General features: G+C 45.0%; 1 protein-coding gene across 1 annotated transcript in view; it reads right to left on the bottom strand.

Moving 5' to 3' along the window:
- rasa3 (RAS p21 protein activator 3) overlaps positions 1 to 26,849 on the bottom strand; it is a 154,046-nt gene that overhangs the window by 30,365 nt on the left and 96,832 nt on the right. The window contains exons 4-10 of the mRNA XM_055636624.1: positions 19,846 to 19,940; positions 13,599 to 13,675; positions 8,743 to 8,823; positions 7,375 to 7,447; positions 5,021 to 5,097; positions 1,464 to 1,568; positions 661 to 814 (exon numbers count right to left, since the gene is read on the bottom strand). Of these exons, the coding sequence (XP_055492599.1) occupies positions 661 to 814; positions 1,464 to 1,568; positions 5,021 to 5,097; positions 7,375 to 7,447; positions 8,743 to 8,823; positions 13,599 to 13,675; positions 19,846 to 19,940 (662 nt within the window). The remainder of the gene's footprint in view (positions 1 to 660; positions 815 to 1,463; positions 1,569 to 5,020; positions 5,098 to 7,374; positions 7,448 to 8,742; positions 8,824 to 13,598; positions 13,676 to 19,845; positions 19,941 to 26,849) is intronic.

A 26,849-nucleotide genomic window follows, 5' to 3' on the forward strand; every position in this document is an offset into this window, starting at 1 on the left:
TTAATTACTGGGATGGCGGGACTGTCATATGCTGAATGGAGCGGCTGGGCTTGTATACTCTGGAGTTTAGAAGGATGAGAGGATATTTTATTGAAACATATTATTAAGGGTTTGGACACGCTAGAGGCAGGAAACATATTCCCGATGTTGGGGGATCCAGAACCAGGGGTCATAGTTTAAGAATAATGGATAAGCCATTTAGAACGAGGCAGGAACACTTTTTCTCCAGAGTTGTGAGTCTGTGGTTCAGAGGGCGGGGAGCCGGTTCTCTCTTTCAAGAGAGAGCTAGATAGGGCTCATAAGGAGTCAGGGGATATGGGGAGAAAGGCAGAACGGGGCCATGGGGATGATCAACCATGATGAATCGAATGGTGGTGCTGGCTCAAAGGGCCGAATGGCCTACTCCTGCACCTATTGTCTATTGTAGCGATGAATTCCACAGATTCACCATACTTTGAATAAAGAAATTCCTCCTCATCTCCTTTCTAAAGTACATCCTTCTATTCTGGTCCTAGACTCTCCCACTAGTGGAAGCATCCTCCATTTGGGATGAGGGTTATGGGCAGATTGAGGGCCAGACTGTTCTCAGGTCTTCAGACTCTGGATAACATGAATGTCAGGCTCAGGACTTGGGTTAAGGGTGTCATTCATTACTCGTACCTCAGCATCTGCTGATTTTATGGTAAGGTCCCTCAGAGGATCGTAATAATGACATGGAAATACGTGGTCTTCAGTGTAAACAATGTTCAGCCGCAGGGAGCCCAGGTCGATCAGTTTAACGGGCTTTCCATTATCCCTGGGATGCAGAAAGTACCTGTGAAATTTGCAAAACAAAAGAGCAATTATGGAAACATCTTTTCCATCATGTCGGAGTGCAACATTTTGATCTACATTTCCTGGTTCAGGCTCGATCCGATTCCTTAACAATTCAGTAGTGTGCTTGGCTGAGGAGGCACACAGCTGCTTTTCTTGCTCACAGAATATCAGCTGCCCCTGTAATGAGCACCGTTGCTCTTTCCATCTTCCATCTGCAACTAACTGCTATGCAAAAACTGCTATGAAAATTAATCAACAAATGGATTTATCCAATTCCGACGTAGGTTTATGTTACTCAGACAGATTGTGGCTATATACTGTTTACCCAAGATAAAAGACTAATCCTGTACACTAAAGCTGCTGATAAACAATGGCAGGCCAACCTTATCACCAATCCACCCAAACCCTCAAATAAAAACAGGATAAGGTTGAATTTTCACGGTTCTTATTTCAGATTCCCCCCTTCTTGCTCTCCCGTCTGATGCCTGTTTGTTTACACCTCACACGGTTCCACTTTCACCACTCACAGTTGCTTGTTATTGAGCAGGGTGCACACGCCTAAATACAGACATTGAACATAACTCGTTATCTGTTGCTCACTCTGCTTCTCACAGAGATGTTGTTAAACATGTCAAGCCCTCAATTACCAAGCTTGATGGGACGGAGACAGCTTTAGAATCTTCAGCGGAAGTCGCAGTTCTCCCAGAAATTCATCGCCAAACTTTAAGTTACTGGCATTCCAAAGTCCAATCCTGGAAAAATAATCAACACTGCAGTTGAAGACACTAAAATAACTACTGTGGTCGTTATCGTAACATCTCAATGTAAATGCAAGTCTTGCATGTGTTCTAATTAGATAAGGTGGTGTGACAATTGCAGTTATACATTGTATAATGGAAATGACCAGGAAGCTAGAAAAAAAGGAACTGCAGATGCTGGTTTATAACAAAGATAGACACAAAGTGCTGGAGTAACTCAGCAAGTCAGGCAACATCGCTGGAGGAAAAGGATGAGTGATGTTTCGGGTCGGGATCCGAAGAAAGGTCCTGATCCGAAACGTCACCCATCCTTTTTCTCCAGAGATGCTGCCTGACACGCCTAGTTACTAGAGCTCTTTATGGGATTACAGATGCTGGTTTACAAAAAAACACACAGTGCTGGAGTAACTCAGCGGGCCAAGCAGCATTTCTGGAGAATATGGCTAGGTGACCTTTCGGCCCGGGACCCTTCTTCAGACTTCTTCCGATCCAAAATATCACATATCCATGTTCTCCAGAGATGCTGCCTGACCCGCTCAGTTACTCCAGCACTTTGTGTCTTTTTTTTCACACGTTAGGAATTGGCTGCTCCTACCAACTTTACCTGGTTTGGATCTCTGTGTGACTCCAGTCCCACACCAACATGGATAACCTATAACTGTGGCTACCAACATGTTCATTGATGGTATGAAAAGAAAGACTCAATAGCACCATATTCTGAGACCAATAGAAATAAAACTGCTCCAGTGAAGTTAATACTACTCCAAATGCAAAAGTGAAAGCTGATCTATACCATGGTGCACCATTGACTTTTTTAATAGAGGATGTCTAGGACTAGAGGTTATAGTCTCAGAATTAAAGAATGTTTCTTTAGGAAGGAGATACAGAAGAATTGCTTCGGAGTCCAGAACCAGGGGCCACAGTTTAAGAAAAATGGGTAAGCCATTTCAATCGGAGATGAGGAAACACTTTTTCACACAGAGAGTTGTGAGTCTGAGGAGTTATCTGCCTCAGAGGGCAGTGGAGGCCGGTTCTCAGGATACTTTCAAGAGAGAGCTAGATAGGGCTCGAGTCAGGGGATATGGGGAGAAGGCAGGAATGGGGTACTGATTGAGGATGATCAGCCATGATCACATTGAATGGCGGTGCTGGCTCGAAGGGCCGAATGGCCTACTCCTGCACCTATTCTCTATTCAGTCAGAGGTGATGAATCTGTGGCAATCTTTGCCACAGAAGGCTGTGGAGGCCAGGTCAATGGATATTTTAAAGGCAGAATATTGATAGATTTTTGACTAGTACAGGTGTCAAGGGTTATGGGGGGGAAGGCAGGAAAATGGGGTTGGGAGAGAGAGATAAATCAGATGGCGGAGTAGACTTGATGGGCCGAATGGCCTAATTCTGCTCCTATCACTAATGACCTTATGATCTCACTGATCGCTCACAGCAGGTCTTGTGCAAACTGATTCCTAAGTAAGTGAATCCGTGCTTGTGGCAAACAGCCTCGCTGGGATAGAACACAGTTCAGAGATGGAACTGGTTGGCTCATTGCAATTGTACAATCCATTCCTTATGTACACTGTAGCTCTGCTGAGAAATGAGAGTGAAACAAATTTCGCCAATTAATATGGTCACAATTTTAAAGAATGCCATGAGTTGCATTCATATTGGCATCTAATTGGTTACTCTGCAGAATAATCTAATATCCAAGAATTAGAAGGGCACATTTCAAGATGTTTGTCATTAACCAAATCTTGAAAAAAAACATTCTTGTGGTTAGTGATCTAACTCCAGTTTTTAAAAACACATTTCCTGTCAGCACAGTGGTATTCAAATGTTATGTTTGCTGCATGTCACTGTGAGAGGATGTACCAGCGACAGTTCCGAGCCACAACAGCGCTGAAAGGAAACTATGGAAGGAGAGAAAAACAGGATGGGATTGCATAATACTTGGTGAACTCTTGCACAGAGCAACATCAGGAAGTGGTTTGCATTTAATGAAGGAACTATGGGCAATGAGTGAACCAGCACCACGTGCTTTCCTAACTTAAATAAAAAAGAAAGCTGTCTTCTGTTGATGTTTGTGGAGGGAATGCTGGACAAGAGCTGAAGAATATTTCCAGTTCTTCATCAAGGGAAAAAATACATTTGCTGGAAAACTTAAATTGAAAGAAAACATGGAAAGACACAGCGGTTCGGGCATCCACTGTGGCGAGAGAAATAGAATTAACATTTGACGCGATAAGCTCTCAACACAGCAAATGAAAAGTCATCAACCTAACATTTTAGCAGTTCCTCTCTCCACAAATGCTGCGTGATCTGAGGAGTGTATCCAGCATTCTGTTTTCTACTCCTTGTTCTCTGTCACTAGGTTAACTCTCGCATTCCAGGTTACCAGTGGAAAGCGTGATGCATTGGCCTTTCACCCCATCACCCGTCGAATACGGCATCACCTTTCACCCCATCAGCCGTTGCATTCTACACATAATCCTCTGACATTTTTCCACTTCAACGGGATCCCACCACTAGCCACATCTTCCCATCTGCACCCCTTTCCACAGATTACTGTTCTCTCTGCAGCTCCCTGGTTCACTCATCCCTTCTCACCCAAACCACCCCCTCCCCAGGTACTTTCCCCTGCAACCGCAGGAGATGCAACACCAATCGCTATACCGCTTCCCTCGAATCATTTCCAGGGACCATGACAGCCCTTCAGGTGAGGCAAAAGTTCACTTGCACTTCCTAAAACTTCATCTACTGCATCTGTTGTTCTCGGTGTGAACTCCTATACATCGGCGAGACCAAGCGCAGACTGGTCGATCATTTCGCTGAACATCTACACTAAGTCCGCCTTGGCCAACGTGATCTCCCGGTTACCAAACACTTTAACTCCCCCGCATATTCCCATACTGACTTTTCTGTCCTGGGCCTCCTCCACTGTTCAGATATTTTGCTTGGGCAGCTTAGAACCCAGCGGTATGAATTATGATTTCTCTAATTTCAAGTAACCCTCACATTCCCTCTCCCTCCTTCCCGCCCTCACCCTAGTCGTCCTGCTAGTTTCCCCGTTCGTATCCCTCTGTTATCGCCTCTGCTGCAGCCACCAATGAACGATTGTGGGCTCCACGTTTCCTTGGTCATTGGTGCCGGCTGTGATGTTATGAACGTTTTCATACCTCTAGTTTTCCTCTCCTCTGACCCTCAGTCTGAAGAAGGGTCTCAACCCAAAACGTTACCTATTCCTTTTCTCCGAGATTGTGCCTGATCTGCTGAGTTACTCCAGCATTTGTGTCCATCTTCGGAGTAAACCAGCATCTGCAGTTCCTTCCTACACAGCTGCAAATAACTTATTGCCTTTGATCCAGTGGGGCATGTGGGAGAACTCAAGTGCTGGAACCAAGTTTAGGAATGAAAGTGCCTCTGAAGCAGCCTTCAGAAAACATTCTTACCTGATCTCCATCTTCTCCACGTGCTCCTCTTCAACATCGAAGTGTGATTTTCGACTGTAGCTGCAAGGCTTCGTCACCTGCATTGCAAGAAGTCAGTGAGTTACGTCACGTCCTTCAGTGCACAGGGAGGCCTCAGTGTAAACTATGACAATGGTTAAAATGATCATTACAGCTTGCAATGGCTGCTATTGCCAAAGATTGGAACCCACACCACACCTGTAATCACCTGGCCAGACACATATTGGGTACGAGCCTTCATCCTTTGTCGGGAGAAGGATGCTCAGCACAAACCTGTGTTGCTGCGTGTAACTGGGCTGGATGGTGGAACAACAGCCAGAATGATCTGATATGCATAGCAGAGGCACGATGGGCCGAGCAGCCTATTTCTGTGCTGATTTTGAGAGTGCAACTCACCTTTCTGCAATTCTCTATATGTGCAGCAAGATACTTCTGAGAACTAATGAGTGAGTTGGAAGTGAGATGATGGAGAGTGAACAGGGGAAACGGTGATGGAGAGGGTGGGATAGAATAAGACACGATAAAGAGTTGGCTAAAAAGGCGAGATAAGGGAACAGGTCGGAATGGAATGAAGAGTGGGAGATGAGGGAGGGGTATGTAGGAGGCAGAAACTGCTGATGAGCAGAGAGGTTAAGGAAGAAAATTGAAGACATGAGAAGCTTTTGAGGGCAATTAGTGAGGGAGGTTGTAGGTACTACAGGCCAAGGAGATTACACAGAAACCCAAAATCAAAGACAGTTTCCTATGTGATAGTTTCAGCCAATTTACACCAAGTTTTACAACCGATTATTTTTGCTGAATGTGAGAAAGAAATGTTATTGCTAGTCTAAGCAGTGGTTTAAGGGGTTTGACCTGGGAGCTGCAGATTTTCTGTGGGGAAATTATGAGTCTGCACCAGGGACTTACATCATAGTTGCACACTGTCGCAATGGAACATCTGCACTTGGGAAGTGTGCAGAGGGAATGTGGCATGGGAGATCTGCAGTAGTATCCAACCTGGAGCAGTACAGTAGTCTATACAAGGAGTCAAGAGTGTTTTATTGTCATATGTCCCAAAACAGAACAATGAAAATCTTACTTGCAGCAGGTATGTGAACTTAGAACTCAGTCGATACCATAACAAACAACAAAAACTGGTTCAATAAATGTTAAAAAACAATTTTGTGCAAAACTGAAAAGCCCGGTGCCTAGTGCAATAAAGGCAGTTCGGAATTCATAGTTGGAGACCGACCGCAGTGTTCAAAGGCCTAATGGTTGTTGGAAAGAAGCTGTTCCTGGACATTACAGTTTCCAGCTCTTATACCTTTTTCCCGATGGCAGGAGTGAAATGAGCGTGTGGCCAGGGTGACTTGGGTCTTTGATGATGCTGGCTAGCTTTTTGTGGCAGCGCCTACAATAGTACCAGTGATGTGGAGTGGGCAGTGCTCACCACTGTTTGTAATCTCCTTCATTCCAGGGCATTCCGAGCTGTTGAACCAGGCCAGTGCAGAGCCTTCCCAGGAGATTCGCAATGACAGATCCGTGCAGTAAATCTGCGCTGGGAGTCTGTGCTGTGTACATGTATATTATTATGTTGTTTATTAACATGGCCTTGCACAGCAGATACGCAGAAGTCTGCAATAGAGGCCCTACCGACAAGTACACATGGGGATCTTGTGGGATCAGCACAGGGTCCACGTTTTTTTTCAAATAACAATGTCATGAGGATTTATTCCAAAATCTAAGCATACATCTTCCTAGCATCAGTGCCGCTATCACACAGGTGAACTTGTACAGAACAATCCTTTGAGAAAACGTAACTAATATTTTAAACTGTGACTGGTAAATGTCGAAAATTAATTCTCAATAAATATGCTATTTTGCAAAAAGATGGAGCCTGCAGCTCCTCCTTGTGTCCTGTTAATTAATCTAAAATGAGTTAACTAAAGATAGAGAATTGCACAATTGTCATTTAAGTTTTGAATAATTGACCATACAGTGGAGCCTCACTTATCTGTGCTATCTTTATGCATTTCTCAATTATTCATGGAATTCCAATTGCAGTTTATAAATTAATCTTTCAAATCATTCTTGATTCAGCTGCGTTTATGAGTGGTTACAGGGTCTACGTTAGGAGGTCTGAATGGGAGAACCTCCTGGTGGGGTTTACTTCACTGGCTACCTCTACTAGGGGTCCACAGCTGGCTAACACATTAAGTGGGTAGAAGGGAGAATAACTCACCCATGTGACAATGATGCCCACTCAGTCTCAAACAGACTGAAGCAGACTGGCCATTCCCACCACATGGTCGTGAAGAATGGACAGTTACTTTTCAGATAATTCCTTGAGAACTTACCTCAAAATAGAACATTTCATCAAACTGTGGATTGTTTGTCTTTCGTTTTACTTTTGTTTTCTTAACCTCTGACCTAACACCAGAAAACAGAGTCAGATATCTGGTCCATGCACAATATGAAGACTTATCCAACAGGAAACAAAGGCAAAAAGGCAGAATCCTGTACATGATGGAGCCAAGATAAAATCAAAACACTGAGGAGATATTCTGCAGGACATAAGTTCATAAATTCTAGGAGCAGAATTAGGCCATTCAGCCCATCAAATATACTCTGCCATTCAATCAATAGGCTGATCTATCTTTCCCTCTCAACCTATTGCCTTCTCCCCACAATCCCTGACACCCTTGCTAATCAAGACTCTGTGAATCTGACACATAGCATATTTGGCGAGAGGAAGATTGGGTTAATAATGTCTGCGGATCAACTTCCTATCCCAGTGCTTCACAGGGTTCAGATGTGAACGAACGGTGTTCTATTTTATCCATACGCAAATTATTAGATTAGACATCAATACTTGCCAGTATTTAGCTGATCGTATGGGATTCTGGAGCTACAGATTAGAACTACATCCTTCAGTTCAGGTTACAACCCCAGAAATATACCACATGTAATAAAGAATAGTGGAAACAAAGAACTGTAGGTGTTGGTTTACAAAAAAAGATATAAAGTGCTGGAATAACACAGAGGATCAGGCAGCATCTCTGGAGAACATGGATAGGTGATATTTCGGGATGGAACCCTGTTTCAGATAGTCTCCTTTATTTCCATGTCCTCCACATAAATCGTGATAATTAACGATCCTTCGTCACCTCTCCGATCACCATCATTACTTGTGTCATTCCGTTTCTTCTGGTTTCCATCCAAACAGAGATATCCCCTTTGTTTTTGTTTCCCCTCTTTCTGTGCAACTTAAAGCGTGTTTGATTTCTAATTTCTCCAATGAAAAGTCCTGGACATAAATTGTTAGCTGTTTTGCAACACATATGCTGCCCACTCTGCTGATTATTTCCTACATTCGCCATTTTTATTTCATTTTTTCAACATCTGCAGTTTTCTCTTTCTGAATAAAACTGATCGCAGTCAGGATAGTAAAAGAGACTCACTTTACAAAGATACAGGGCAGCCAAATACAGCAGTTACATTATGACTGTTGACATAGCAAAATTAAGTGGGAAACACTGTTGGAGAAAGCTTAGACATTTTATTCAGGTGATATTGACAGTCTGTCTTCGTAGAACAAGATATGTGCTGAAAACCATAAGAACTGATAACAAAGTGTGCATAGTAAGGTTGGTTACATGGAAATCTATATTGGATGTTCCGGCAGGTCGCAAACCTATGATAAATAATTGTAACTTAATGGATACCTGGATGGGCTTGACAAGGTAATCGTCGCGTATGGATCACATTGGCCGTTGACTATTGGCAAATCTTGGCACTCTAAAACACTGGAAAAAGATTTAAAAAAACAAAGTGATTATTAAAGAGAGACATTTCTTTCTGATCTTCTTGCTACACAATCTGGCTGTGTGGGGTTTGAGATGGAATCAGTCCACCAAACACTGAGAACATCCTATGCTTCATGCTAAGGCGATGCTCTCAGTGTTCTCCATTCCTCTATAGATATTATTGTTTTCCTTGTTGCACAACCTCACCATCAGTCCCCTTTATTAGTATGCCTTTCTCCCTGCCATCCACGTAATCCTGTCTCCTGGGGTTTACCGGATCCGATTAACCTAATACTCCTGTGCATGCCATCCTATATTGGCTCCCAGTTAAGTAATAACTCAATTGTAAACTCTCTAATCACTCCATCGTCTCACCCTCCCATTCTCTGCTGAAACAAGATGATGTGATGTAACAGCCACTGATATTCGTGATCCAGTGGCACAACTAAACAGACAAATTACACGTGAAGCATGTAGAAATCCAGGAGCTTTGATTTAAAACTTAAAACCCCATGGAAATTTCTGAGCAGGAAATCGTTTTATAATTTCCAGTGATGTTCAGCAGGAATATATGAACACTTTTCTCCCACAGAAACAATTTAAACTAGCCTCCATGAACAAGTTAATGCTTGTTGCATATTTTGCTTGTGTATACTGTCTTTCAGCTCATAAACACAGTATCCATTCCCTTTAAGTAATCTGCCAGGGTTCCACATTACTCAAATAATGCCAAGGCACTGGGATGGAAAGAGACTGGACTATCCTTGCAAAGGAAATCACGACGGAATAACAAAATGGTACTTTTTCTTTATAGACTAACGCTATGCTTGACATTTTGACAGTGGTTGGTGTTTACATTGTGAGAGCCTGCTCCATTCAATGCTCGACCCACACACTGTTCTTACTTACTCTGTAATAAAATAAATGTCAGCATTTCCAGACCCTGTGATAGTTCACCACTTCAGAATGTCACAACGTGCTTCAGCCACTGAAGTAACTTCAGAGTTCAGTGCCTCCCATTGTGCCTCAATGGGCAAAAGCTGCCATGGACAACAATGTGATAGTGACCTGACAAACAGTGACAGCAGTTGCAGGGTGACTACTAACTACGGTGGTGCAGCGATAGAATTGCTGCCTTGCAGCGCCAGTGATCCAGGTTCGATCCTGACTATGGGAGCTGTCTGTACAGAGTATGTACGTTCTCCCATGACCACGTACGTTTTACCTGTGTGCTCTAGTTTCCTCCCATACTCTAAAGACATACAGGTTTACAGGTCAATTGGATTCGGTAAAGATTGTAAATTGTCCCTAGTGTGTAGGATAGTGCTTGTACAGGGATCGCTGGTCGGCGTGGACTCCGTGGGCAGAAGGGACTGTTTCCGCGTTGTATCACTAAACCAAACTAAAGTAGTGTTGCAGTGGTATTGATAACAACCTCCTGAGAGAGCAAACACCTCCAAACAACAATGCATCCCGTGACGACTGTTTAAGAGGGAATTTATGTGTTGGCCATGGCCATACCAACAATAAAAGCCGAACCAGCCATTTCTCTTGTAGTTGAACGTGGGAGTTTGCCCTGTCCAAACTGGATCTGCGTCTAGAACATTGCATTTCAACTGCACTTTAATCAACTGTAAAGCCAGTTCAAGTGTCAAGAATGTTTAATTGTCATATGCATTGAAAACGGAATAATGAACATTTTATTTGAACTTCAATACGGTTCAAATACTTAGCTGTAAACATGCCCTAGCTCTGCCTTCACCTCTACCACAGGCTATTTCCCTGTCTGCATGGAATCCACTTTTATAAAGAAGTCTCTTGCTTTCACGCCTCTGTGTCTCAGCCACTCTCTCCTCACCCCTAGTTCACTGCCTACCGTCTGGAAGCACAATGATGTCCCTCTACACCAGGAGAGTCGGAACCTACTTTTAAACGATGCAAATAAATTATGAGTTTGACTTAAAATCTAGCCCAACTTATCAGGTTAGTTTTACGAATGTTGAACTTGAGTGAGGGGCAAAGTCGATGACCTTTAATTGAGAAAACACCCTTCCAGAATCAGCAAAAGACAAAAACATATTTCTGAAACCAATGATGACGCTGAATCCTTGATCAGGAATGCCTAAAGTGGCTGATGAGATTGAGTGATTGAAAGATATGGAAACCTTTGGCCCACCGAGTCTATGTGATCATCGATCACACTAGCTCTATGTCATCCCACTTTTGTATTCATTTCTTACACATTAAGGATAATTTATAGAGGCCAATTGACCTACATGTAACATGGACATTGATCGAAGTAATTCTGCTCTGGAATCTCCAGGAAAAAGGAAATAAAATAATTTTGTGACTTTGAGCACTTTCATTTATTAGTTATAAAAAATTGGACAGAGTAAGGAGAACTATCAAAATGTGTGAAGAAATCTCCAGGAATACATCTAGGGGGGCCTGATAACAATAATATTGGCTGGTAACAACAACATGCTAAAAATTCCATTGCATTGCTTTACAGCAATAAGCAATGAAAATTGACACAATAAGGAGTGAAATAAGGTAATGAATGATTGTTTCTAAGAACATGGGACCAACATTCAAATTCGAATAAAATTAAATTGAAGGAAATTTAAACTTCAAATTAAACACTCCGGGCCACTAGGTTTTCGCTGGCTTGGGACCATGTACGATGAGTCTCATACTCCCCATTTATCCCCAGTCACATTATCCCAACACCAGATCCATGGATCTCACTCCCAATGACCTGAAGCCCAGGCCTGGGTCCCCCATTCTCCAATCCAATGTTCTAACATCCTCAGATTTCCCCACGCCTAAAGCCTCTGTAATGGGTCTCCAACTCCATTACCCAAACCTTCCATCGTCTCCCAGACAGCTCAAAACCTTCTATTCCCACTCTCGTCTAAATCTTTAATATTCAATCATGGCTGATCTATCTCTCCCTCACCCATTCTCCTGTCATCTCCCCATAACCTTTGATATCCGTACTAATCAAGAATCTATCTATCTCTGCCTTCAAAATATCCACTGATGGCCTCCACGGCCTTGTGTGGCGAAGAATTCCACAGATTCACCACCCTCTGACTAAAGAAATTCCTCCTCATCTCCCTCCTAAAGGAATGTCCATTAATTCTGAGGCCATGACCTATAGTCCTAGACTCTCCCACTAATGGAAACATCCTCTCCACATCCACCCTATCCAAGAGTGGTGAATCTCTGGAACTCTCTGCCGCAAAGGGTGGTCGAGGCCAGTTCATTGGCTATATTTAAGAGGGAGTTAGATCTGGCCCTTGTGGCTAACGGGATCAGAGGGTATGGAGAGAAGGCAGGTACGGGATACTGAGTTGGATGATCAGCCATGATCATATTGAATGGTGGTGCAGGCTCGAAGGGCCGATTGGCCTACTCCTGCACCTAATTTCTATGTTTCTATGTTTCTAAGCCTTTCACTATTCGGTAAGTTTCAACGAGGTTCCCCCCGCATTCTTCTAAACTCCAGCGAGTTCAGGTGCAGTGCTGTCAAACGCTCATCACATGTTAACCCACTCATTCCTGGGATCATTTTTGTAAACCTCCTCCGGACCCTCTCCATAGTCCGCACATCCTTCCTCAGATACGGTGCCCAAAATTGCTCACAATAACTCCAAATGCGGCCTGACCAGCGCCTTATAGAGCCTCAGCATTACATCCCTGTTTTTGTATTCTAGCTCTCTTGAAATATTTCACTCAATGAAATCCTACTCTACCCGCTCCCTTTAACCACTTACTCTGTCTAATCCCATTCTCTTCTTACTCTGCACATGCTGACTATTTCTCTTTTTCTAGCTACTACCACACACTACTATGAAAAATGTGATTGTGCTCTATAGCAAGAATTGTTTGTTCCAGTCGAAATGTTGTCTCGTTTTGACATTAGCATCATTGGTGCGTGACCTTTCTAGTGCCAGTCTTATCTTGGGCGTTGTTTCGTAGCAAAACCTATTCTGCCACTAGCTGAAACAAGCCAGAGGTCATTGTGCAGAAAAGATTTATGTTTCTCTGGGAGGTCAGTGCTGGCTCACATTAATCTTCTGGTTTCCAAGGGTTATAAGGTTAAAGTCTGTAAATGGTGCCAAGATGTAGACTGTCCATTATCGAATTATGAATCTAATTTAATACCTTTCTTGGGGTGAATTACCATTGGATCCTATACATTTTGACATCTTTTAAGTTCTCTCCATTTCCTTGAGTAGAGTCAAGGGACAATAGAGATCTGAACCATTCATTGTGTACAGTCACTAAATTTCTTCTGGTGATTCAGAATCCTGTCTGTGGACGGGAATCTGAAGTGATCACTTTTTGCATTAACAGGTGTTCATCGCAGTGTTCTGGACAAGAGAGATCTCCTGGATTAGCTTCACCTAAAAAAATCAGATTTATTTTTGTTCTCTGCTTGCAGGAAAGTTTGCTGTCATGAGGAAAATCTGAGTTTCTTTCCTCAAATGTATGATTCTCCCAGCTGTTTTAAGATGGGAATAGAAATGCTTGTATTGTAATGTGCAAAGTATTACAGAATGTGGATTCGACCGGATGCAGCAGAAGGTCTTTGCATGCTTGTCATTGTTCTTGAGCTAGAAAGTGCATTAGGTCTCGCACTAATTGCTCCCTTGAGACGAATTCCACCTTTTTTAGCAACGGTGAACGCTAAGATCACACAACAAATCTCACTGTATAGTCTATACAACATGAAAACAATATTAAGGAACAAATAAAATAGTTCTTACCGTGTAGCCAACTTATGGCAAGTGCTCCCACAATCAGTGATGACTTCACTAAGTCTCAGCTCCAGGTGAACTTTGCCCTGAAATGGTCATTTATATAATCATAATATAGTCAGTTCTCCAATAAATCTTTTATTTAATGAAAAAACTGAACACTTGCATTTCTATACATTACTTCAGATGTCTTAAACAATTCATGGCCAATGACTTCCATTTTTAATGCAATCACGTAAAGAACATGTTATAGGGTGATGCGGTGGCACAGCGGTAGAGTTGTTGCCTTACAGCGCCAGAGACCCGGGTTCGATTCTGACTACGGGTGCTTCACTATACAGAATTTGTACGTTCTCCCCATGACCTGTTTTCTCCGGGATCTGGGTTTTTCCGACATACTAAAGACGTACAAGTTTGTAGGTTAATTGGCTTGAGTAATTGTAAATTGTCTCTAGTGTGTAGGATACCGTTAGTGTGCGGGGTTCACTGAATGGTGCGGACTCAGTGACCAAAGTAGGTATGTTACAAAACTTACCTTCAGCGGGGCTGCAATTCTGCCACTGGCCCTATGCGCGATTTTGGCGCGTTTGAGGGGGGGGGACTGGGTTAAAACGGGTTTATTTCCCGACTTGGTCCTGAATTATATTTGTTGGAGTGCAAGATGTTGCTAAAGAATCGTTCCTACGGCCGTTCTGTGTGCTTTTAAAAAAAATTCACCCGACAAGTTAATCGCTGGAATGATTTTAAAACCAGCTTCTGAAGCTGTCAATGCCGACAACGGGGACGGATTTTATGGAGGACCAGGTAAAAGAAAGTAGTTTATTTTTCTGTATATAAGTGTTTCTTAAGATGTATTTAATTCATATTTTAAGTTGCGAAACGGTGATTTTTTCCCCCCCGAAGAACCGGCAATGTATTTGCTGCCGATATGGGGGACTAAATTCACCGCATCCTGAACGTTCCAAATGGTCCCGTTCCAGAAAATCCCACTCGCAAGCTGATTTAAATGGCCATTAATTTACAGGTATTAAACATTAAATTCCTTCCATTTGGCCTATAAACCCATGACAATGAGATTTAAAAATTATGTTATATTCTGAATTCTTGTGTGAATGTTATTTGGACACTTAGGCTATTTAAAAATGTTAATCTATTCTTAAGAAATGGATAGATGTTTAGATCTAGTAATTGAATTTTGTAATTAGCTACTATTAGATAACTAACTAATAATATGCTTTAATTTCAAGTCATCTAAGTAAGATTGTTTCATATTTGTTTCAGAATGCTTCAATCTATAATAACTGAAAATTTCTTTCAGTTCTCTTAAATTTTAAGAACGTTATCGGCTTTTAAATGGTCTCGATCACAGCTTTTGTGTTAAGTCAATGAAAAAGCAATAGGGAACAAGATGCCAATTTCGGAGTATGAAAATGGCCATAACTTTTTTAATACTGAAGATATGAAAGTGAATTAGGTGTCAAATTAAACTTCTTTTTATGTTTTATCTGATGGGATAAATTAAAGACTTGATTTTTAAAATCTCAAAATGTTGTAACATTGTTAACCAAAGTGCCTGTATTTCTAAACTAAACTAAACTAAACTAAAACTAAACATTGTAACCAATATGGTCACAGTTATATTAAGAAATTTTGACTCTAAAATTCAAAAATGGAAGAATAAATATATGTCGAAGCTGTGTTAGGCTCCACACAATAGGATAGCACAGATTTACTGCAGCACTGCTCAGCACGAAAAGGTCGTAATATAAAGACATATGGAAAAAATTGAAGCCATTAGGTGCTGATTTGATAGTTGAAGGCATGGGATGGAGCAAATGGAATACTGCTTCCAATCACTGAGTCTAGACTAAAAAAATTATAAATCGATGGATCAAGCAGATTATTGCATTGAGAATAATGAAATTGGTGGGTGAACCTCTGGAGTTAGTGAATCAAAGACCATGTCAACAATTATGAAGACACACGGAACTGCATATGCTAGTTTACAAACAAAACACACAAAGTGCTGGAGTAACTCAGCGGTCAGGCAACATCTCTGGAAGACACGGATATACATGTCTTCCAGAGATGCTGCCTGACCTGCTGAGTTACACCAACACTTTGTGTTTTTCTTTAACAAAGATGAATATGTTTGAGAGAAATCTGAAGGAAATTGGTAAGAAAGATTTGTGAATACGGTGGTTGCAGGAGGTAAGGAGAATGCAGGATGAAGGGGAATGTAGGATGAAGGGCCAACTACAGCATTAACAGCAGGCCAGGCCAGGACAGTAACAGACAACAAATGACCTGTAAATGGCGAGCCCTATTACTTAGTTAGTTAGTTTATTATTTTGTGACATGTTGTGAAATACAGTGAAAAGCTTTGTTTCGCATCCTACCCAGTCAAATTGTACGATACACGAGTACAATCATACATTAGTAAAAGAGTGAAATGGTTGTTGTGGATAAGCCGATCCTTTTCTGGGACAGCAAGCAAAGAGTCGCTCCATTTTGGCACCATCTTACTAACTGAATAGCTCAGCTTTCTAAGTAAAAGCATTGAGGAGCATAAGACAATAAAGGATATGAAGACAGAGTTATGGGGAACAAGAGAAAGATAGAGAGGGGAGGAGAGGAGTGAAACAAGTAGTCAGATGGAGGGCATGAAAAAGAGAGACATACATAGATGAACACAATGAAGGAGGAAACAAGAAGTGAAGGAAGAAAAGGAGTAGAGACAGGAAGTAAGAGAAAAAGAGAGAGACGAGGGAGGAGTGGAAATTAAGTTATGCATTAATTGTACTGGCAGTGACTCTGCCTAAGGGCATGTCTGAGACTTCCTTCAACTATGACCACTTCCTGTATGCCATGACTGAGAAGGAAGGAAAACAAAAGATCTTAGAACAGAGCAAGATGGCTTACTCTCACGCAAATGTGTAGTACGCTCATGGGCGGATTCATGGGTGATTATAGGACCCATTTTAGCGACCAGTCCCCGCCATCTTGTTCCGCCATCTTGCTCCGCCATCTTGCTCCGCCATCTTGCTTCCGGCCAAAGATCGGATCTTTGTTTCCGCAGCGGGGAGAAGGAGTGCGCTGCCCGGGGCAGCGGGGTGCGGCCAGGGGCAGCGGGGAGAGGGGGTGTGGGGCCCCGGGGCAGCGGGGAGAGGGACGGCGGGGCCCGGGGCAGCGGGGAGAGGGAGTGTGGGGTCCGGGGAGAGGGAGTGTGGGGCCCGGGGCAGCGGGAAGAGGGAGTGTGGGGCCCGGGGCAGCGGGGGGAGGGAGTGAGCGGGCCCGGGGCAGCGGGGAGAGGGAGTGTGGGGCCCGGGGCAGCGGGGAGAGGGGGAGAGGGATGTGGGGCCCCGGGGCAGCGGGGAGAGGGAGTGTGGGGCCTGGGGTGGGAGGGAGAGGGGTGAGCGGCCCGGCCCGGGGCAGCGGGGAGAGGGGTGTGGCGGCCCGGGGCAGCGGGGAGAGGGGTGTGTGGGGCCCGGGGCAGCGGGGGAGAGGGGGTGCGGGCCCGAGGAGAGGGGTTGAGCGGCCCGGGGCAGCGGGAAGAGGGAGTGTGGGGCCCGGGGCAGCGGGAGAGGGGGGTGTGGGGCCCGGGGCAGCGGGGGAGGGGTGAGGGGTGCGGGGCCCGAGGAGAGGGAGTGAGCGGCCCGGGCCCAGCGGGAACAGGGAGTGTGGGGCCCGGGGGCGGGTAAGGGGGTGCGCGGCCCGGGGCAGCGGGGAGAGGGGGTGTTGGGGCCCCGGGGCAGCGGGGAGAGGGGGTGAGCATCCCGGGCAGCGGGAAGAGGGAGTGTGGGGCCCGAGGAGAGGGAGTGTGAGCGGCCCGGGGCAGTGGGGAGAGGGGCATAGGGGGGGGGGGGTGTGGGGGGGGGGGGGGGGGTAGGGGGGGGTGGGGGGGGGGGGGGGTGCCTAGTGTGTGTGAAGTTGCGGGGAGGTTTACAATGTTTCTTATTTAATGTCCCTTGTCTAGTCTGAAATAAAGTTCATCATTGGATCAGAAGAAATATAATTGTGTGTGTTATATGATTATATACATTTATATCACATTCATGTATGTGTGTTTATAAACATTTTATTCTTTAACAAGAATTAACAGAATTATGAACTAACAGAATTATGAATCTAACCCTATATCACACACAAAAACTTCCCCCGCAATGTCAATTACCCTGCGGGTCGGGTCGGTTCCGGTTACTACAAAATCAACTCAAACACTGCTTGTGAGCCATTTAAAAATAAATTATTTAAAAAACATTAAAAAAGACAATTACCAGAGTCAAATTTTATTCTTGACAAGAAGTATGAACTGACAGAATTATGAATCTAACCCTATATCACACACACAAACTGTTGCCCCGCAACATTGATTACACTGCGAGTCGGGTCGGGTCAGGTAGGCTCCGGTTACTAAAATGGGCGGGGAAAAATGCCCAGGATCCCCTCCGTAGCGTACTACACGTCAGCCCATTGTATTTCGCAGGAGCAGCCCATCTTGCTCTGCTCTAAGATCTTTGAGGAAAACTGTGTGCAAACTCTCTCAGCCCCAAACCAACCTGTCACTGAAATGAAAATGATTAGCAAAGTTGGAAGTGTGCGAAGTGGCAGAGAGCACTGCACTTCACATGCTGGATTCCATCTTCATATTTACCAAAACTGATAAATTATTTCACTGTGGAGGTGAGGGGCCTCTCAAAATAATCGGTAAAATACTTTCAGCTTTTTGGTCAACAAAATATTCACCTGTGACGAAGGTTGATTTCAGTTGCAGTCAGTCGGCTCCCTTTGTGTGACTTCTTAGCCCAGGGCCAAGCCGCAACTGGCTGCGTGACATGTGGAAACAGTCAAAATGCAAAGGCTGGCCAAATCTGGGATCTAAATCCTGACCTACCAGTCCACAGTGCAGGATGCAAACCTTGCAGGTGCCAGCTCACCTGACTGCTGCTCCTGGCAACTCCACAAGCTAATGACTTCTTAAATTCACTTCTGCATGTGGAACATGGGTACAGTTCCACCGGTACATTGATGTGGTGAGATGAGAAAGGACAGGAATAGATAAGTGCAATGCATGATCACCATTATGGTTAGATTTGTGCTGAATGTTCTGTATAACCTTGCATCAGTATTGTGGCCCCAATTCCAGTGTGGTCGTTCTCTGGCGGGAATGCCACCCTGACAAACAACTGGAGCCCACATCCACCTGAAGTGGAGAGTATCCCAAATCAAGGGGATTACTAAATAATGGGAAACACCAATGATGCAATGGAATATTATTTTTTTCTCTCTCCACAGTGCTTGCATTTTTTGTTTTTATTTGAGTGTCAGCAATTTTTTTTACTTTTCTACTAAATGATGTAGAATTTTTCAGCTGTCCCGGAGAACTCTCCAGCTCCCTAGCGAAGATATGCCACAAGACCTTGTGTGTCGTTGGTTAATGGGAGGATGGAGAGAATCCGCAATGGGATAGGGTTAGGGTGGAATTAATTTATCATGTTACCCTGTTGAAGTATGAACTTAAAAAGATTTTTCAGCTGTAGTATTGACCATTTAAAAGTATTAAAAATGGCAGCCTTTACTTTCTCCCTTCCCTTATGTGGAAAAAAATCAATGTAAATAGGGAAACTAACTAGTGGACAGGTGCCTGCTCCAACACCAGCTTGCCCTGATGGAACCTGTGCATTTGTGGAAAGCAGCAAATATAAATAGACTGTTACCAAACAGGGAAACACTTCAGCGGTGTGACCTGATGCATTAATTACTCCCCTTCCCAACCACCCTAACCCTACCTCATTGCAGATTCCCATTAATCAAGATCATAATAGGTCATGTGGCACATCTTCAGAAAGGAACTGGAGAGTTCTCCAGGTCTCAATTGAAATGTTCTACATTATTTAATAGAAAAGCTTAAAAAAACCGACAGAAACACTCAACAGGTCAGTCAGCACTGTGGAGGGAGAAGCAAAATTAATATTCCATATTTCTAAACTTTCATCCCAATACTTGCCCTAGTGCATGTGTTGCAACACATGGTGCTCTCGTCCAATACTTCCCCGAGCAACATCTTCAAGTATTAATGTCTTATTGCTACAGCCGGTTCTTGGAGAGTGCAAGTGGCTGGCTGGTGTACTTTGACAGTGGTTACTCTCGATTAGCTACTCAGCTCCTTGGGACATCTCAATTTGGGAAAGGAACTACAGGATTTTTCTTTTTCTTGAACTCACAAATTACAATTTTTTATTTTTATTGAACTCACCTGAACTTCTGAATCGGCATCTACCGGTTGTAGTGGGAACCAGGTATCCCGGTTGTGATACTTCTGAAGTTCATCCTTCTTGACAGCAACCTTTCCTACAAGCAGAGAATAAGATATCTACATGATCATGATCTTGTCTTTCCAGAATACCCCCACCAGTTTACATACCAACTCAGTTGCTTGTTTTGTCCTCTAAACACCTGCCTCTTGCAAAGACACTATCCCTATGAGTTCCGCTGATCCTTACCAATCACCCCACCAGCTTCTGCAGTCAACACATCTTTCTTCAACATTTCTTCAACGTGCTCCCACCACCACCTTTCCAAACTCTCCATTTTCCGTCTTCCGCAGAGCCCATTCCCTCCTCCCTTTGCAAATCCTTCGTTTACTCGTCCCATCCCACCCTAACCACCCCCTCCCTAGATATCTTTTCCCGTTACCACAGGAGATGCAACACATGTCCCTATACCTCCTCCCTCACATCCATCCAGGGATGCCATTAATCCTTCCTAGTGAGATAGAGGTTCACATGTAATTATTCAAACCTCATCTACTGCATTCAAACACTAAATTAACATATAAATAACAGCAAAAGCTGTCTGTTTTTGTGCACGTGTTGACGTTTGCTCATATCTTAAAACATGCATTTTCTGCTAAACTGCACAGTAGAGATTCTGAACGTAGCATTCTTAGCCCCCTTCGGTCATGGGTGTCTGCAGGGTGCTATTCTCTATATGGAGGACGCCTGTGGGTGACATTGCTTAACGTGGGGAGACTGGTGCACAGACAGCCACCTTGACAGATCTAGGTCGGGATCCAGTGTCATGGAGTCCAAGACGACCAGAGATCCTTTTCTGCTGCAGCCTTCATCCACCTTCCCAGCCATTGTGACACTCCACTAAGGTCCCCATCATCCTCTGCCAGTTCCACCGTTGAGGTTTTGGTTGGATTGCTCTTTGTCAGAGACCTCCCCCTCGACCTTTCTGGCATGGGTGGCCCTACCAGGAGCATCGCTCCAGACGGCATTGCTGTCAGGATCTCAGGTCAACACAAGCTTCTCCACCACGACATGGTGACAATCCACGGAGAAGACTTAGCATTACCATCCATGAAAACCATTTGCTGAATAAATAACGGCAATATTCACCTCTTCCTGAAATTGTGAAATCCTTAATCTCCTTTCTAATGGTTTCATGGTGAATACAAAGATTTTCCAGCTCCTGACCCATCTGCATAAGTTCTTCTTCACATTTGACTTTCATTAGCTGTAAGTCTTTCTTTGGTTGTCATTACAAATAGTCAATAGTCAATAGTCAATAGTCAGATTTATTCGTCACATACACAACGAAGTGCAGTGAAATGAACTTGTCAGCAGTGGTACAGTAAAAAAGAACACACAATACACAATAAAAAAATTTAACACAAAAACATCCACCACAGCATTCATCACTGTGGTGGAAGGCACAAAGTTTAGTCATTCTTCCTCCATTTCTCCCTGTGGTCGGGACCATAAACCTCCGCAGTTGCCGCTGTGGGCGGCCAGATGTACAGGCAAAGTAAGTTCCGAATCAGTGCTTCCCTACCAGAGACAGTGGCCTGAAGATGATGTAGGCCGCAGGCTGGCGTCGGCGAGGGATCCCGCTCCGGATGGTAAGTAAGCCCCCGCGTCGCCCGCGGGTAGATGCACCGCAGACCGTGGCTTCAAGCTGTTGTCGGCCGCGGGCCGGCGGTCGGAGCTCTTCTGCAGTGCTCCCCGGCGAGGGATCCCACTCCGGATGGTAAGTCCTCATTGCGTCCGAGGTTAGAAGCACCGCAGTCCGTGGATGTAGGCCGCGGGCCGGCGTTTGGAGCTCTTCTTCTCCGGGGTCCCCAACAAGGGATCCCAGGCTCCGGCCGCCACGCCAGCTGGAATCTCTGCAGACCGGCTTCAGGGTGCAGGCTGTCGGCTTCCGGCTGCCGCGGGCCAGCAATCGGAGCCCCCCACGATGGCTCGCCAGCTCCGCGATGAAAAGCTCGCGTTGCGCCCGCTGCTGAAGCTCTGGGCCTGTCTCCGAGAAAGGCCGCACCAATCCTTGGTGTTAGGCCGCGAGGAAGGCGACATGGAAAAAGTCGCCTCTCCGTGGAGGAGGCGACTGAAAGCGGTACCCCCCTTACCCCCCCTCACCACCCCCCCACACAAGACACACCGAGAGACATTAAAACAAACATTTGGACATACTAAAAAAAACAAAAAAAGTAGAATTGACTAACGCTGCTGGCAGGGCAGCCGTCTTGCAGCGCCCCCACCGACCAGTAGGCTGCTTAGAGGAACTGCTTATTGCTGTGTGACACCATGTGACGCAGTTTTCATATCTTGAATTAACCAGCATTCCATCAACTCGAACCCTTAAACAGAACAGAATCGGGAACAGCTTCTTCCCCTCCATTATCTGGCTTTTAACCAGAATTCCTTCCATCGTTGGTCGTTGACCCCGGTGAGGCTAAAGGCCAGTTTCCGCGCTGCTTCTCTAAACTAAATTAAACTAAACGGTGGATGCCTATGCGTCGCAATTTTTAACATGGGGCGGATGGACAGCCACCTCATGGTCATTGACGGAGAAAGACCTGGATCCAACAGCATGCACTCCACAATAGTTGAAGTCTCTCCGTGCAGCAGCCATCTTCTGCCTTCTCAGTGGTGCTCCACCTGCTGGCCAGCCAACATCCTCCGCCTGTTTCACCACTGAGGTCTTCTTGGGTCACACTTTGTCAGGAATCTCCTTCTCAACTTTGTTGCCATGGGTAACCCTGCCAGTCCCATTCATCAGTGATCGTGAAAGTTGTATGTAGGTTCCACAAGCAATTCAAATGGCATTTTAACTTTTATTACAATTATATTTAAGTACAGTGGCAAGGAAGATTTACTGTAATTGAACAGGGGCTGGGTAAGACTGAACATGGAGTATTGTGCTTGGTTTGATCTCCTTACCTATGAAAGGAATATATCCATGCTGTAGTGTAGAGGAATGTAGTGAAGGTTCAGTTGATTAGTTTGCCCCATGTGGAGAGATTGTGTAAATTGGTTCTTTATTCTCTTGTGTTAAAAGACTGAGAGAAGATCTCATTGCAACGAGGTCTTGGCAAGGCGAGGAGTATAGAACCATGGTTAGGGAAACGGGAGAATAAATCCTTGCCAAAGACTGGAAAAAGGATGGTTCCCTACCTATTATCCACCTAACCTACAATTGGAAAATTCATCCAGAGGTTTCAAATGGTTAAACATCATAGCTCAGTTTGGAATTTATGATGTTATTTAATTTACAATTTCTCTTTATGAGTCTTAAAGTGATGAATAATCTAATACTGAGTCACTTTGTGAATAAATAATCCAGTATAACCATTACTCAGGCTTTTGACCGAGCTTCACTTCAAACCTTCATTCAGACGGTTCTGATGAGCACATCTGGTTATACCCATTAGCCAACCCCCAAATACATAGCACACTTCTTCCATGGCAGCATCCTGTTTGATTGATGGATGCTCAAATCAAACCGTTACTTGAATTTCTCACTCACTGCACTATTTTTAGTTTGTGAAGTGTAGTTACTTTCAATGAAGTATGAATCAAATTGGTATATTCTGTTACCTTTAGTTGACATGTAATTGCACTTAAAAACTACTAAAATAAATGGAATTAACCAAAAGCTACAAAATGTTCAAATCTTATCTTATCTATATTACTAAAACTCTGTTCTTGACCGCTTTTGGCGATCTGTGCTGCGATTTCCGAGAGAACGCGCCACCTATGGCCGTCATTTTTGGCCACCTCGCTCAGAGCCCCCCTCCGCCGCATGTGTGCCGAGGATTTTTCCAGTCGATGAAAAATGACAGAGATATTAATGATTTTACAAAATTCCCCATTCTCTCTGCTGCCCCCGCTGGCGGCAGGGGGGGGATGGACTATAAAACCAGGAAGTGGCGTGCCTCAACTAGTCTGCAAGCTGGAGGAAGGCAGAGGGTCACGTTTCTCTGAGCTGTGAAAAACACTGAACACATGTGCACACAACTGTGAGTAAGTACCCTTAATGTGGTTTGAAAATGAAAATATGGTTAAAGTAAAAAAGCACTGCCTGCAAATGGTTGTTTGGGGGGGTTTGGGTTGAAATAAAAAGGCACTCTCTCTCTCCCCCCCCCCTCCTCCTCTCCCCCCTCCCCTCTCCTCTCCTCTCCCCCCCCCTCTCCTCTCCCCCCTTCTCCTCTCCCCCCGTCCTCCTCCCTCTCCCTCTCCTCTCCCCTCCCCCTCCCTCTCCTCTCCCCCCTCTCCTCTCCCCCCTCTCCTCTCCCCCCCTCTCTCTCCTCCCCCTCTCCTCTCCCCCCTTTCCTCACCCCCCCTCTCCTCTCCCCCCTTTCCCTCCCCCCTCTCCTCCCCCCTTTCTCTCTCCCCCCCTCCTATCCTCTCCACTCCCCCCCCTCTTTTTCTCTCCCCTCTTTTTCTCCCCCTCCTCCCCTCCATCCCCTCCCCCACCGTCCCTCCCCTAAACCCCCTCCCCTCCACACCCCTACCCCCTTCCCTCCACCCGCCTCCCTGCTCCCCACCCCTCTCCCCCTCCCCCCACCTCACCCCTCTCAGCACACCCCCCCTCTCCCCCCTCTCCTCTCCCCCCCCCTTCTCCTCCCCCCCCTCTCCTCTCCCCCCTCTCTCCCCCTTTTTTTTCTCCCTCCTCCCCTCCTCCCCTCCACCACCGTCCCTCCCCTAAACCCCCCTCCCCTCCACACATCCCTACCCCCTGCTCTTCACCCTCCCTGCTCCCCACCCTCTCCCTCTCCCCCTCCCCTCCCCTCCCCCCCCTCCCCTCCCCCTCTCCCCCCCTCCCATCACCTCTCCCCCTCACTCTCACCCTTTCTCTCTCCTCCCCTCCACCCCCATCTTTCCCCTCTCACCCACTCTCCCACTTCTCCTCCTCGCCACCCCCCTCTCCCTCTTGCCCCTCTCTCTGTGTCTCTGCCCCTTCCCTCTCTGCCCTCACTCTGTACCTCCCCTTCCCTCCTTCTCTAGATGTGACTGCAAGTTGGGGACTATGCGTCAGTAGATAGGGTGGTTATGGGGTAAAAGGAGCAAATTAATAAAAATTAATATAATATCAAGGGGGGTAATTAGCATGAGTGCGGGGGGGGGGGATAGTTAGTATGTGACGTTGCATGCCACCTCCCCCCCCCCCCCCGCGGGAACAGACCCAACGGGTCTGCACTTGGTCTAGTATATTACTAAAAGTCTGATCTTGACCGCTTTTGGCCTGCTGTGCTGCGATTTCCGAGAGAACGCCGCCACCTACGGCCGTCATTTTTGGCCAGCTCGCTCAGAGCCCTCCTCCGCCTTCCGGGATCAGAGGATTTTTCCCATTGATGAAAAATCAGAGAGATATTAATGTTAAAAAAAATTAGCCATTCTCTCTGCTGCCCCTGCTGGAGGGACTATAAAACCAGGAAGTGGTGTGCCTCACTCAGTCTCTGCAAGATGGAGGAAGCCAGAGGGTCACGTCTCTCTGAGCTCTGAATAACACTGAACACATGTCTACTCAACTGTGAGTGCCCTTAATGTAGTTTGGAAATGAAAATATGGTTGGTTTGAAGTAAAAATGCACTGCAAATGGTTGTTTGGGTGAAGTAATAATGCACTGCAAATGATTGTTTGGGTTAAAGTAAAAATGCACTGCTAATGGTTGTTTTGGTGGAAGTAAAAATGCAATGCAAATGGTTGTTTGGGTTGAAGTAATTGGTGGAGGATTGAATTGGTGGAGAGGTGGAATATTGCGTCGGGGAACCAGCCCTCCCGTGTGAACATGGGACCCAACGGGTCCCACTTAGTCTAGTAACATTCTAAAGAGCTCTCTCAGTTGAACATTAAAGTTAACATGACACCATTTCGAAGAGATGGAGCCAAGTTCTCTCTAGAATCATTAGCTATATTTATCCCCAACCAACACCACTGAATCAGAACATCACACAAGAAGACAGAGTGCTGGAGTATTTCAGCGGGTCAGGCATAGAATGGATAGGTGACGTTTCGGGTTGGGTAAGGATCGTGACCTGAAACGTTACCAATCCATGTTCTCCAGAGATGCTGCCTGACCCACTGAGTTACTCCAGACAATTTGTGTCTTCTTTTGTAATCCAGCATTTGCATTCCTTGTTTCTTCATCCTGCTCCTGATTACAGTAGCTTGCTGTTCCTCAACGGACTGCCTTGCAACAGTCTACATTTCATTGGTTGTATATTTCACTGGAAAATCCTGAGGCCATGCAAGGTATTATAGAAATATTTAGTAACTGGGCATGGGAAATAAATGTAACACAATAGTAAAAATGTGTACATCCTCACTAAATCCATGATTAGGCCAGTTTTCAAATGTTAAGTACCGATCTTAAACGCCATTAGCTCATATTTCTGTGAATAAAAGGCCATTTCAAGGCGTCCCAATTGTGAGCTCTGGGCATGTGGAATCAGAGGACAACCCTGCTGCCATCGTCACTCCTCTGATTAAAGCCCAAGGCAGGATGACAGATTATGCAATCTATTTATCTGAGCAAACACTCTGATGATGCATGCTGGAAACTCTGTTGGTAAGGAAAGATTGAGCAGAGTGATTAATGCTGGAAAAGTTTGCATCAGAATTAAAATGAGAACAAATGTTGACAGGTTTCCAGATCAATAGTGCAGTAGCCTGAGTGGCTCGAAGAAAATCTCAAGCCTGCAGTCATCAAATGATCACATTTCCTCCAAGATCTGTGTGCTCCTTTATGTTCAACCTCTTGTGCAACTTTGATGCATTGCTGATGGCCATGTCTTCAGCTGCCTGGACGCTGGAATCCAAAATCTCCTCAACAAACCTCTCCTTACCTCATCTGGAATCACCTGTTCAAGATGTCTGTTAAAATCTATTTCTTTGACCAGCTTTTCATCATCTATGAATGTCTCCTGGTATGAGCGCTTTATCCAAGAATGCTTCCACAAAGCATCATGAGACA

The sequence above is a fragment of the Leucoraja erinacea genome, chromosome 6, assembly GCF_028641065.1.
Source record: "Leucoraja erinacea ecotype New England chromosome 6, Leri_hhj_1, whole genome shotgun sequence".
Taxonomy (NCBI): Eukaryota; Metazoa; Chordata; class Chondrichthyes; order Rajiformes; family Rajidae; genus Leucoraja; species Leucoraja erinaceus.